Source organism: Coturnix japonica, chromosome 13 (genome assembly GCF_001577835.2).
Source record: "Coturnix japonica isolate 7356 chromosome 13, Coturnix japonica 2.1, whole genome shotgun sequence".
NCBI lineage: Eukaryota > Metazoa > Chordata > Aves > Galliformes > Phasianidae > Coturnix > Coturnix japonica.
In genome coordinates, this window is record NC_029528.1 from 11,859,200 (window position 1) to 11,871,474 (window position 12,275).

Here is a 12,275-nt window from a genome sequence, read left to right on the forward strand (position 1 = left end):
TCTGCCCATGCTCAGAGTCCTTATGGTTTGAAACTCACTTAGAAAAGCATTGTACCTACTGACAGTATTAAAGTGCAAGTCAGTTGTGTCAATCACATGATTGAGAGGAAAACATTGTGTTCTTGGATAACAGGCACCCAAAGCTTTCATCCCTTTTTTGCACAAGAGCAAATCTTTTTGTTAGGTGAATGCCAGCAAGACTGGAGTCCATGTGCTCTGCTGTTGCCTTTGCCAAGACCAGTCCTATCCAAGTCAGTATTTTTTGTTGCTGTTGTCATCTTTTTAAACAGATGCAGTGATTTCAAGCATAAATTTTGACCAAATTGTCACCAATGTCTCATGAGCTTCACAGTGTTCCTGAGGTTTGTTGGTGGGAGGTAAAGCTCAGATGTCAAAGTACTTTTAGTCATTTTGAAGTTTTTAATTTTCTGGGCTTTAAGCCTTCTAAATGCAGAGCTGTGTTAGTTTGGTGCCTGTCATTGTGGTTCTGTTACCATCCCTGATGTGTCATTAGAAGAACTGGTCATGTGTTCATAATGCAGTAAACTGTTGCCTTATGTAATCTTTGTTTCAATAGGACGTGGATTTGGAGAAACAGCATTTACTGAAAATAATGTTTGGTGTTTGTAATCCTGATTTATTTACTTTTTGCTTTGCAATGCCAGAGGTGTTACCTGGATTTTGTTAAATACTGCTGCACTTTGTAACAGCTCCTCAGGAATCTCTTGAAAAGTTTAATTTCCCTTTATGACAACATGTTCAGCCGACTCTAATTCATACTCCAGTAAAGCAGATTTCTGTTTAATGTCTTGTTAATGTTAATTAGTACATTTGCTTGTTAGTGAGCTACTATACTTTGCATTCTACTCATCCTCAATTATGGTTACAGGAAACCATGAAATGTATAAATGTTTTGGGAAGCAAGCCCAAAAATGTAGATATTTAAGTTCTTTAAGTTAGTTTGTTTTCTTGCATGAATACCAATCTCATTAAAACTGTGATGATGTCTGACATAATCTTCTTTCTGTACTCCTTTAAGCTCAGTTCTGCAAGATGTGCCCTTTTTTTGCTGCAGATAAAGCCATTTTTCACTGTAGAGTCTTATCAGTTTGAGACGTGTTATGAAATACGAATTCTGAATTGCAAGTGTTCTTGTTGTCTTTGCAGACTTTTTGAAGATGTCAGCAGATATACCCTTAAATATTAATATCAAGGAGCCCCGATGGGATCAAAGCACTTTCACTGGACGAGCCTGTCACTTCTTCACTGTAACAGACCCCCGAAATATTTTGTTATCTGATGCCCAGCTGGAAAGCGCAAGAAAAATCGTTCATGATTACAGGTATGACAGTCTTTATTAATGCTGGCCCAAAAAAGTCATGACAGTGAAAAGAATAGCACCATTATAGGTTTAAAAGGACATATTTAAGACCCCCTATTTATTGCACCACTCTTTCATCTTGTTTCAGAGCTTGAAATGTTGTCAGATTACTAATGAATGGGGAAATTATGTCATCTGAAAAAAAAAACTGTTTAGTATTTGAAAATGTGGGAGTGTCTAGTTCTGAAAATAGTTAATAGAACAACAGTTTAAAATAGCCTTTCATATGTCGTATTTTGGGGGCACATCGTTTATTATATCAAGTTAAATTTCCAAAGTTTCATGCTTAGGCCAAGTACTGGTTTGACTCAAGAGAAGTTTGATGCTGGTTGTCTCAACTCAGATAACACAACCAGTGCTGGGAGTTTTAATTCTTCTTATTTTGCCAATTTATTTAATAGCTGATGATCTACAAGCTGACTATGAGGCTAGATTAAATCAGCATCCTCTGATGCTAAGTTTTTCACTGGAGGTCACAGCATTTTATGTTTATAACAGTTGTGTTTTTTGCTGTTGTCTTGTTTTGTTGGTTTTAATTTGTTCTAAGACAAGGTATTGTGCCACCTGGATTGACCGAAAATGATCTGTGGAGAGCAAAGTATATCTATGATTCAGCCTTTCATCCAGACACTGGTGAAAAGATGGTCTTGATTGGCCGAATGTCAGCTCAGGTACCCATGAACATGACTATCACAGGTTGTATGATGACCTTTTATAGGTAAGTGGTGGCAGTGTAACACATGAGACATTTCCCTGCAAATTACATAAGTGAAAATCAGTGTTACTGTCAAAAGAGCATTTTAGAAGATGTATAATAAATGTTGTAATATGTAAAATTTTACTTCCTTTTCTCTCTTCTCCCTGTGTTCCCTCATACCCTTACTGATGAGTGGTATCCTCTGGAAGTAGCTGTGATATAAGCTCTTAGATGCTTCTCATAACCCGTATAGCCCATTTTTCCTTCTTATAATGTCTTATAGATTTATTAGAACAGTTAGGGGCATGCTAACTTTTTGAAGACTGAGAGAGTAAAATCTGTTTCTGAGTCGCTTATGGAGTTTCCAAGGAGGGGAAATGAGCTGCAAAGGAGTAACTCTGGAAAAGTACTGTAGGTCTTCAAGAGTTGCATTTTTTCCTCTGTATGTTTTTGTAGAGAGGGTTGCCATAATGCTTTTGCTCTTACTATAAACCTTTGTCCCAAGTGAACTGTTATTTATTTGCAATGCTTTTAAAGATCTATTCTTAGAAGAAACTTGTGCTTTCATTATTAAGACAGTATCTCCTTGACTAAATTGCTTTATTCAGGTAACCAATAAACTTTATGATTACAGCTTACAGTGGCTTTTCTCGATTCATTTTTCTGGGCTGTTGACTCAACTCTGTTTTTAAAAATATTAATAGCTGTTTCTTTTTTCAAGAACGACACCGGCGGTGGTTTTCTGGCAATGGATTAACCAGTCCTTCAATGCTATAGTAAATTACACAAACAGGAGCGGTGATGCCCCAATTACTGTCAGGTCAGACTCAAAAGCAAATGCTTCTGATGTGTTTGCAAGTTCTCTCTAATGGACTTGAGTATGGTTGGTCTTTAAAGTTTGAGATGGTAGATAAGTTTGTTCATCTGCATTTACCATCAGTTTGGTACATGTAGTGGAAATGCTGAGTCACAGCCTGAAGCAGTGATGGAGCACCTGGTGGAAGGCAGGGCCAACCCAGGGGAGCTCAGGTGCACACAGTGCAGCTGAGTGACCAGAAGGGGTGGAGCCAGGATCCACCCCTTCCCAGCCCTCATTTAAGGGTTGGCAGTGGAGGTGAGGGTATCTCTTGCTGGAGATCCCTGCCTACCTGAGGCCTTCCAAAGGTAAGCAGCTCTTTTCTTTCATTTTTGCATCTGTGGCTGCTGCTCCTGGGCTTGTTCTTGCTTGCTGTTGCCAGGGACTTTGCCACCCTGCTATTATGACCCCATTATAGCATTACAGTATGTATAGTCAAGAAGCCCGAGGGTGGTGAAGGTGATCTCTGTTTTCACCCTCAAAGATAAATCTGAGGGTTTTAGTCAGTTCTGAAGCTGCTTTTCATAGAGGATATGTCAACGGGTGGATTAGGTTGGATTTGGGTGTTTATTGCAGAGCTGGTATATATATATTTATATCTTTTTGGTACTGTTGATTTCAAATATTGTTGTGGATATGATCTTAAGAATTAAATACAGAACTAAATCCTTTGAAGTGCTCATTCAGATCTCCCAGAAAATGCCAAGTAGCAGTGCTGAAACAGTAGAGCCTGGTTCACAGTTAAAATGTTGCTTGCAGATAGTGGGGGAGGGGGGGAGGTTAATTTGTGTAATTTGTGTGTCCATTCCATTTTCAGTCCAAGATATGTTTTAACTTTTGTAGATAGAAGGAACTTATTGTGTGTGTAGAAATTGCTTGGTTTTGAAAGTGGCATGAATGTAATTATCGTGCATGTACAAACATTGTTATTTTTGTTTTAGCCAGCTGGGAACAGCCTATGTTTCTGCTACCACAGGTGCTGTTGCAACAGCTTTAGGACTTAATGCACTGACAAAGGTATTGCTGATACATTTTCCTGCTCTTAGTCAGATTTTGGTGCTCTATGAAATGGCTCCCTTCTCCTCCTTTGGATCTGTTAAGGAATAGTAATTACCTTTGGCAGCTCTTTTCTTCAGTTCCTAATCTTATTTTTGCCCCACATAGATGGTTTTGTATATATTTTAAGTGCCCTATCCTTGCTGTTTTCGTACACAAAATACATGCAATGAAGGTGCCTTTATGCCATTTCTTTTAAGGTGTCAAAGTATCTGGGAGTGTCTGAAAGTTAATTGCAGTGGATTTGTAATTACAGTGACATAGGCCTGTTATGTAATTGTACAGCTTGCCTGGTTTTTAATGTACAGTATTACCTCTGGAAACATAAAAGCCTACTCTGGACTGGCTGAAGAATGTGTAAAGAGCTGCTTCTCTTAGATATGGGAAACTCAAATTCTTCAAACAAATGCACAGCATATTTCAGGAAGAAAAAACCCCACGATTTTATATCCTTCCATCTATGCTTTAGTATACTGGGCACGGTACAGCATTTTCACATTACTGAAAGATACTATTCTAAGCAGAGTAATTCAGATTACATGAGACATTGGCTAGATGAATGGCTTCATGCAATGAGTGGCCTTAGATGCAAAGCAGCTATTACAAATGTTGCTGGCTGTAACCTTGCCATTGAAGACAGTGAAGTTAAGGCCTATTTAGTGTTGCCATCAGGCTGTTCAGAAGCTGGCCTTTGTCCACAATGATGCTACTAAGTTAAGAAGATTTTTGCCAGTCTCCTGCCGTTGCTCATCGTGATAGTAATATTCATGACTTAGGTCTTGCTTGTGTCTCTTTTGTCTCTTCCTTAACATGGAATTTTCACTGAATTTTAATTAAAAGGAGATAAATGTCATCTGTCATTAACAAGTGAAGAATCTTGATGTGACCTTTGGAGAAAATGATTATGTAATTCTTTTTTCTCTCTCTGCTTTTCACAGCATGTCTCACCTCTTATAGGACGGTTTGTTCCTTTTGCTGCTGTTGCTGCTGCTAACTGCATTAATATTCCACTAATGAGACAAAGGTAGGGAAAGGCATAAAAATCACTCATTAAAAAAGAAAGGATGTTATTGTGTTCTTAGATCAGCAAGGTACTGAAAAAAAGAACGTTATATTATCTTTAGCTTCTTTCAGAACCTTGCAAAAACCTTGGGCATGGTCTTGTTTTAACTGATTGACTGTGATGTGTATAATAGAACATTCTCATTCTCTTCAGATAAATATGTTTGCTTCTTCAGCCTTAGATCTAAGTAACCAAGTACCTGTCCTTCAAGGTTTAATACAAACTACACTTTGGAAAAATATAATTTCAGGAATGGTGCTTCAAATCCCACATATGGAAGTTAGTCATAGAAGTTGGTATTCAGAGTTCTATTTAACATTCTGAGATTACAGAATATGTTTTAAATAAGTTTAAATATATACCATCCTCTTACAAACAGGGTTGTGAGCAAAAAGGGGAATATTTTCATGTTTATGTTCATGGTGAAGTTGAATCTCGGTAGTATTTTATTTCCAGTGAAAGATGGGAAGAAGATCTTAGGCAGTCTTCAGTATATCTGCCCTTCTGTCTGCTTTTCACTCTTTGAAAGGGTCTGCCCTGTATGTGAGCTTTGCTCAAGAGCAGAATTGTGTTAAAGCTCTGATAGACAATAATACAGATACAGTAATGTAGTTTCCTTTGTGCATTCTGGTATACTTCCAAATACATTTTTGGTGGCTAAAATGGAAACCCAGACTATAATGCCACGGTATCGTGTTTTAGTTCAATGAAACTAATCTACCTGTGTTCCCTATGTTCTAATTGGGGAAGGACAGGCTACTTTGAGAGGAGTCCTGAAAACTGTATTCATCTGACTTTTCTTAAAGGACAGCCCTCTCCCTTCTGTGTACTACAGAAACAACATCTTGGAATACACGTGGCCAGGCTCAGACATCAGACTGATATTACAGATATTCAGTTGTTCACTTTTTAGCATAATTTGCCCCAAATCCTTCTTTACAATTTGAATTTTTTTTGCTGCAAACATAAATAATAAAATAGAGCCTAATTCTTCCAATAAAAAACTTTAAAGAGGAGAAACATGACCAAAAAAAGAGGATAAATCTACATCAGTCTCTGCTGTATTTTCCCTTATTATTCAACAGGGAGCTCAAGTTTGGAATCCCTGTCACAGATGAGAATGGAAACAGATTGGGTGAATCAACTAAAGCAGCTCAGCAGGCAATTACTCAGGTGGTTATATCGAGGATCCTCATGGCTGCTCCTGGCATGGGTAAGAATAAGTTCAGTCACATACAGCTCCTAATTAGAAGTTCCTACTGTGACAAAGAGCTTAAGTTCTATGGAAGTGATTTTTGCATCTCTTACTGAAAAACATCCCCAGTATGTTACACTGACATGCAACAGAATGGTTCCTGGGGTGCTTGTGTGGAAATTATGTGAATAGCAAAGGAATGGTAGCAAGTTCTGCTTGAATGGAGCTTGTTTGCTGAAGGTATGTGCTTTGACCAGTGCCAAGTTACTGAGCACAGGGTTAGTTACCTGTGAAATTAGAAGTTCCATTTCATGGGAGAGTCTACTCATGTAAATAACAATCCAGTATCTCTTAATGGCAATGTGAAATGAAAGCACAGTTATCGACAGCTTTGAAAACTGAATTAGTGTTGGTTCATCTCTACAGAAGATTAAATCCATGTGCCTTTATCTCCAAAGTTCATGCGCTGTTTTTGTTTTCTCATTTGCAGCAATTCCTCCCTTTATAATGAACACATTGGAAAAAAGAGCCTTTTTAAAGGTTAGTCTCAGATAAACCATGCACATGTATTTCATGTACTAAGTTAATGTTTTCATATAATTCAAGTATTTTAAGTCTTTGTATTCTCCTCAGAGAAATCCTGGAGGACGTCATTGTAGAGTGTACTTTGCAGCTGTTGCTTTCTTCCTCTTTCAAAGACAGAAGTGTCTTAGTTCTTTTAATCTTAAAGGGCACGAGGAAATTACTCACTCATTTTGTTATTCTGGTCATTATGTATAAAATGTGGAGTTCTTCCTAGTTACGCGACTTTCCTCTTACCAAGACTTGGAGTACAGCTTCCTTCCTATTAGGTCAGAGTTTCCAAACCCTCCATTGGGAGAGCGATTTGGGCAGCAGTTGGGAGGGCAAGCAGAGGAAAGTCCCTGTTTCCATCAGTTTGTCTATGAAAAATTTTCTAAAATACTGCAGTTTCGTTATATCTGATCTTCAAGCTTCTTGTGCATGGTTAGATAACCTGCCTATATGGCAGGAAGAGCTTGGTATTAATAGATAAATGGGGCTTTAGGAAATCATCCCAGGTGTCTCCCAATTGCAAAACACTTTTGCTTTCCTGAACGAATTTGTTGCTGTTTTTCCCCACTCACGTTAACAGGAAACACTGTTCAGAATGTAAGAGTAGGAAATGTGGTGGTTGAATTTTAGAATAAAATTCTGTTTTTTATCTCATTCAAGAAATGAAACTGCAATGCAGCCAACTGCACTGACTTGTTTGCAGTGTAAGGAGCCCTGTACTGTTTGGGCTCTGTGGCTTTTGACCCATTCCCTGTTGGCAAAATAACTTTAAGTGGCTTGTGATACTGTGATGTCCTTGAGAATGTATTACTGGAACATTCACCTTGGCTTTTGAAGAATGCCAACAAAAGAGAGTAAAGATGATTTCCCATGTTTTTGACATGTAAAAGTGTCACAAATGCCATCAACTCAACTGGCAAATACATGACATTTGTGAAGAATTTGTGAAAATTCTCATGGTTTGAAGGCAAATAGCTGTTGTTGTTTGTGTGGTATCAACATAAGAGTGTTGTGAATTTTTCAGATCAGCAAAAATGAGCGATTTCTTCAGTGACTGCTCAGTGGTCTTTGGTACCATCATGACTGTTCATGCTCACCTGTTCCTCCCCCTCAGCCTCAAAGAATGAGCAGAGGTGAAACACTGCTCTACAGGTCATCAGTGGTAACATTTGGTAGAGATTAGTATTAAAGCCTTTAAGGAATAAGCTGCATTTCTAACAAGCAGCTTCTGTGCTTTCTCTTGGGGCTTCAGAAGCGCCATCCCATTTGCAGTATTCCAACACCATCCATGCTAGCTTTACTAACTCATTTTTCTTAGTCTTTGCTTTGCACGTCATCAGCGCTCTTGGAACAGTACTTGTAAGCTTGCCAAAGCCTATTAAAGAAACATGCAGGGTCAGAAAAGTCAAATGGCTGTTGAATGATAAGGAACATAGAATGATGTAAGCAGTGAGAGAGAGGTAAATACTTCTGGACTGCTGATCTCGGTGGTAGCAATGAGTCATCCTTTGGTATTTTAAACGTGATGTAGGTTCTGTAGTACTATTCATCTCTGACATGGTTTTGCATGAGGATACTTCAATTATAGCACTAATATACCTGACGGTATTCCCAAAAATTATTGCTAGAAAATGATTCAAAAATGTTTTTAAAACCACAAACACATACTTGGTGGTTCAAAAAGAATCCTAATTCTCAACCAGAAAACTCTAAATACTTGGTTTGATATATACATTCCTTTTGCCTTTGCTTTCAGCAGTTGCTTTGACTGTGTTTTGAATTAAGCAATGCAGTGGCTCTCGATAGTGAGGCTGCATGCTGCACATATTGACTGGCTCCACGCAGAATCAAATTGTTATTACATTTGCTGCAGCAGAAGGATCCATAGCAACCTTGCTTTAAGGGACAGGGTTTGTAGGTCTGTTTTGTTGCAGATAACCTTTCCCCACCAGAAATGAAACATTCATTTCATAGGAATGCCCGAAAATCCAAAGGGAAACTGAAGCTTTAATTTCTATTGCAGCTCTCATGTCCTCAGCAACTGTTTCTCTCTCTGGATTGATTCCGGAAACTTCCTTGTATGCCTTTAAAGTAAATATCTTCAAGTATCTTAGTCTGTAACTAAATATTCAGAACTCTTACGAAGCTAGAACAGAGCCTTTTGTTTGTTTGTTTGTTTGTTTCAAATATTCTTCTTAGATATCTTAGGCCTTAGATCATATCATTCTTTCCTTCTATAGCTGTTGTTTTTAGTGATGTCCTTGTGAACAGGCATAGCTTCCCTGAGAGAGTTGACACAGGTGGGGATCAAACAGTGAAAGAAACAGGAAAAAAAAAATCTGACTTTCTTTTTGCCTTTTGTTTGCTTGCTCCATTTTGTTTGCTATCACTTCTCTGCTTTCTCTTTGCATGAACTGCTGAAGATGCCTTGAAGTCATCTGGAATTTAAATTGCCTTCTTGCCTATTTAAAAACATCTTTTAACAGGCTAAATTCTTTTGCCATCTTGTAGGCCTCTATTTTCTCTTTGTAAGGATGTGCAGCATGCAGTTGAGCATTGCTTTATCATTTGAGATTGTTCTCTAGGCAGCATTGACCTTCTAGTGTCAATGTTTTACCTTGCCATCGTTCTTCATTATTTCTCCCTGCATTCAGGAGCCAGTTGCTGTACCAAGTTTTTGTGTTCCCAGCTAAGTGTAGGACGCTGACCTTGGTAACTGCTGTCCCTCATCTGTGAGCTGTGATTCTCATAGTCCAATTCCTGATCTTCCACTGTCAGCCATGGAATTTCTTGCCATTGGAACTCTCCCAGAATATAAAATTTAAAGCTTTTTGAGTGAATTTATTTCAGGTGAGAGTCAAAGGCGTATTCAGTGGATTGGCAGAACAACGGAGCATAGCTGAATTGAGTCTTTACCCTTTTATTGTTGCAGGTTATTGCTGATTCTTTCTACATTCATTTCTGGATTGCAGGTTAACACCAGGAAGAAATAGTAAAAAAAGAGGAGCAGTGTTCTACATCATTTCCTTCTCTCAGGCTCTGGAGAAAGCTTCATATGCAGGCTTGATTACCACTGCTTAGACCTTACATAGCACCAGCTTTGTCACACTGAGCTTTCTAAATTTCCTCCTTCTATCTCACCTGTCATATACTGCTTCTCTTTTGTTCACTGGTTTCCCCTGTAATTTCTACATCTTGAATAATGCCTCTTGCAGAAAAACATCACCATCGTTGGGAACATTGTTCACTGTAACACATTCATACTCATTAGCTCATTTGATTAAAAATCAGCTTCCTGTTATCATAGCATTTGTGCTATTCTGCTTATTAAATAAAGACACTGATATTTTACTGTAACAAAACAGAGCCCTGTGTAGAGATGGTATTTGAACAGATCTGGTTTTATTTCATTAGCAGTTTCAATTAGAATGCTAAGCTGGGCTAGTGGAGGGGATTCCTAAACCATTCAAAGACCTACAAGAAAACTATGCCACTTCTTAGTGTGCGTTCAAGTTCTGCAAGTTATGATACTGTAAGGTATGCCATAAAGAAAAAGAGTCTATATATTATGGGGTGCTTTCTCTGTTTTGTCCCCTAGTCCCTAGATTTTTCTTTAATGAGATGAACGCTTGCAGAACTGGACTAGGTTGTGTCCTTAACAGTTAAATTCCTACACATCAAATCATAGCATAAGACAGGAGGAATCAATTCCTTGTCTCCCTTATTTTTTGGTCAGCAGGTGCAATGATCTGTTATCCACAAAGCAAAGTTGCAGTTGTGAGTTAAAGCCAGTTGATGGAAGAGAGAGCTACAGCCAAACTCCAAGTGCCCTCAGGAGATCTGCCAGTGCGTTCCACCAGCACCGCTCCCAACTTGCTAGCTACTGTGGGCTTACGTGACTCAGAGAGGTTCAGGTCAGGATCAGTTCATGAGTGAAACAGTTGGTCACCTGTTGTAGTTTCTAAGGGATGCTCAGAGTAAGTGTACACTGATATCACTGAGTTTCTTTACTACTTGAAAGAGGTTGGGGTAAGGCTTTCAAACCATAGCTCAAGCTTAAGGTGTGCTGGTAATTGTTTTCCTTTCATTGTGTAAAACAGACTTTTTTAGGTGCAGGTTGTCCCTTCCAATGCAAGTTTCCATGGTGGGAAGAGGAATAAAAGATAGCATACTCACTGTGTGTTATTCTATTTTTAAACAGAGATTTCCATGGATGAGTGCTCCCATTCAAGTTGGATTAGTTGGATTCTGGTGAGTGCCTTCTTTGGCTTGTCTGCTATTATAAAGGTGTAACTGCAGGGGCTGCTTTTTAAGAAAGTAGCATTTGTGTTTTGTATAAGGTGAAAAAGGCAGGGGGGAGGGGGAATCTATGTATGTTGAAGCAATACAGACAAGAAGTTCATTTCCACATCTGTGGCTGATAAAGCTGATAATACCATTTAGAAAGGAAGCAGTTGAAGAAGCTGCTGTGAGGGAAGAGAAAGCAGGGGGTAGGGAAGAGGAAAAAGGGAGTGACAGGAAAAGGTATAAGCAACTTAATTTGTGAAACGATACTTTAGCTGCCACCTCCATAAACAATAATTGTAAACTAATCCTGAGTTTGAGTTCTTGACAACTCTGGTTAATGGAAGGCTGTGTTTGCTGTTGTCTAGCACCTTATGTTGCCATGTACACCAGTGCAAAGAACTGAAGGGACATCAGATGAAAGTTTTATGCATATTCATAAGGGTATTGCTTATGCTTTAAGTACTGCATAATACATAAGCACAATGCAATGAGAAATAAAGCAGTTGTTTGTCATTGAACCTTACCTCACTATCTATGCCAAAACAAAACATCTTTGTGCTTAAAATACTGCATGAAAATTCAGATTTTCTTTTACTGTGTATATATATATATATATTGTGTGTATATATATATATATATATATATATATAGTGTATATATATTGTATACCTCTTTATTGTAAACCTGTTTTTGTCTTTTCCAGCCTTGTGTTTGCAACTCCTCTGTGTTGTGCCCTGTTTCCTCAAAAAAGGTACATATTCCTGTTATGTTATTCTTTCTTTAATATTACACTTCAACGCATGCAAAATACTGCAGAGACACAAACAAGTCGTCATTGCCTCCCAGAGCATACAGTCTCAATATGCATACAATATGATAAATGTGAGAATATTCAGAAAAATATTGGAACGTAACATTGTTATTAATGTAGTCTGAACCATCTGTTAATGGCCAGTGAGGTTCTGGCTTCGTTAAGTACAGTCAGATCCCATTTTATTTTTAGCTAGAAACTTCTCTGGTTCTAGAGAACAGCACTTGGCTAAATGTGCTTATTTGTGATTTGACTGGTTTTTTTTCCATCAATACAAACTGCTCATAATAAGAAAAAACACCTCAAATTGCAGTATATAGCAGAAATGGGGTCTTATATTGAACTTATCCTTCATT

At 38.2% G+C, this 12,275-nt stretch overlaps 1 protein-coding gene across 6 annotated transcripts in view; it reads left to right on the forward strand.

Annotated features, from left to right (window-relative positions):
* Positions 1-12,275, forward strand: part of SFXN1 (sideroflexin 1) — a 31,690-nt gene that overhangs the window by 18,386 nt on the left and 1,029 nt on the right. For 3 of the 6 annotated variants that reach the window (XM_015876154.2, XM_015876151.1, XM_015876152.2), the window contains 9 exons: positions 1,168-1,342; positions 1,929-2,099; positions 2,800-2,898; positions 3,876-3,951; positions 4,929-5,014; positions 6,139-6,266; positions 6,739-6,788; positions 11,023-11,072; positions 11,812-11,859. In XM_015876154.2, the coding sequence (XP_015731640.1) occupies positions 1,179-1,342; positions 1,929-2,099; positions 2,800-2,898; positions 3,876-3,951; positions 4,929-5,014; positions 6,139-6,266; positions 6,739-6,788; positions 11,023-11,072; positions 11,812-11,859 (872 nt within the window). In that variant the 5' untranslated portion in view covers positions 1,168-1,178. The other 3 variants (XM_015876153.2, XM_015876156.1, XM_015876155.2) reach the window with 3 other exon arrangements.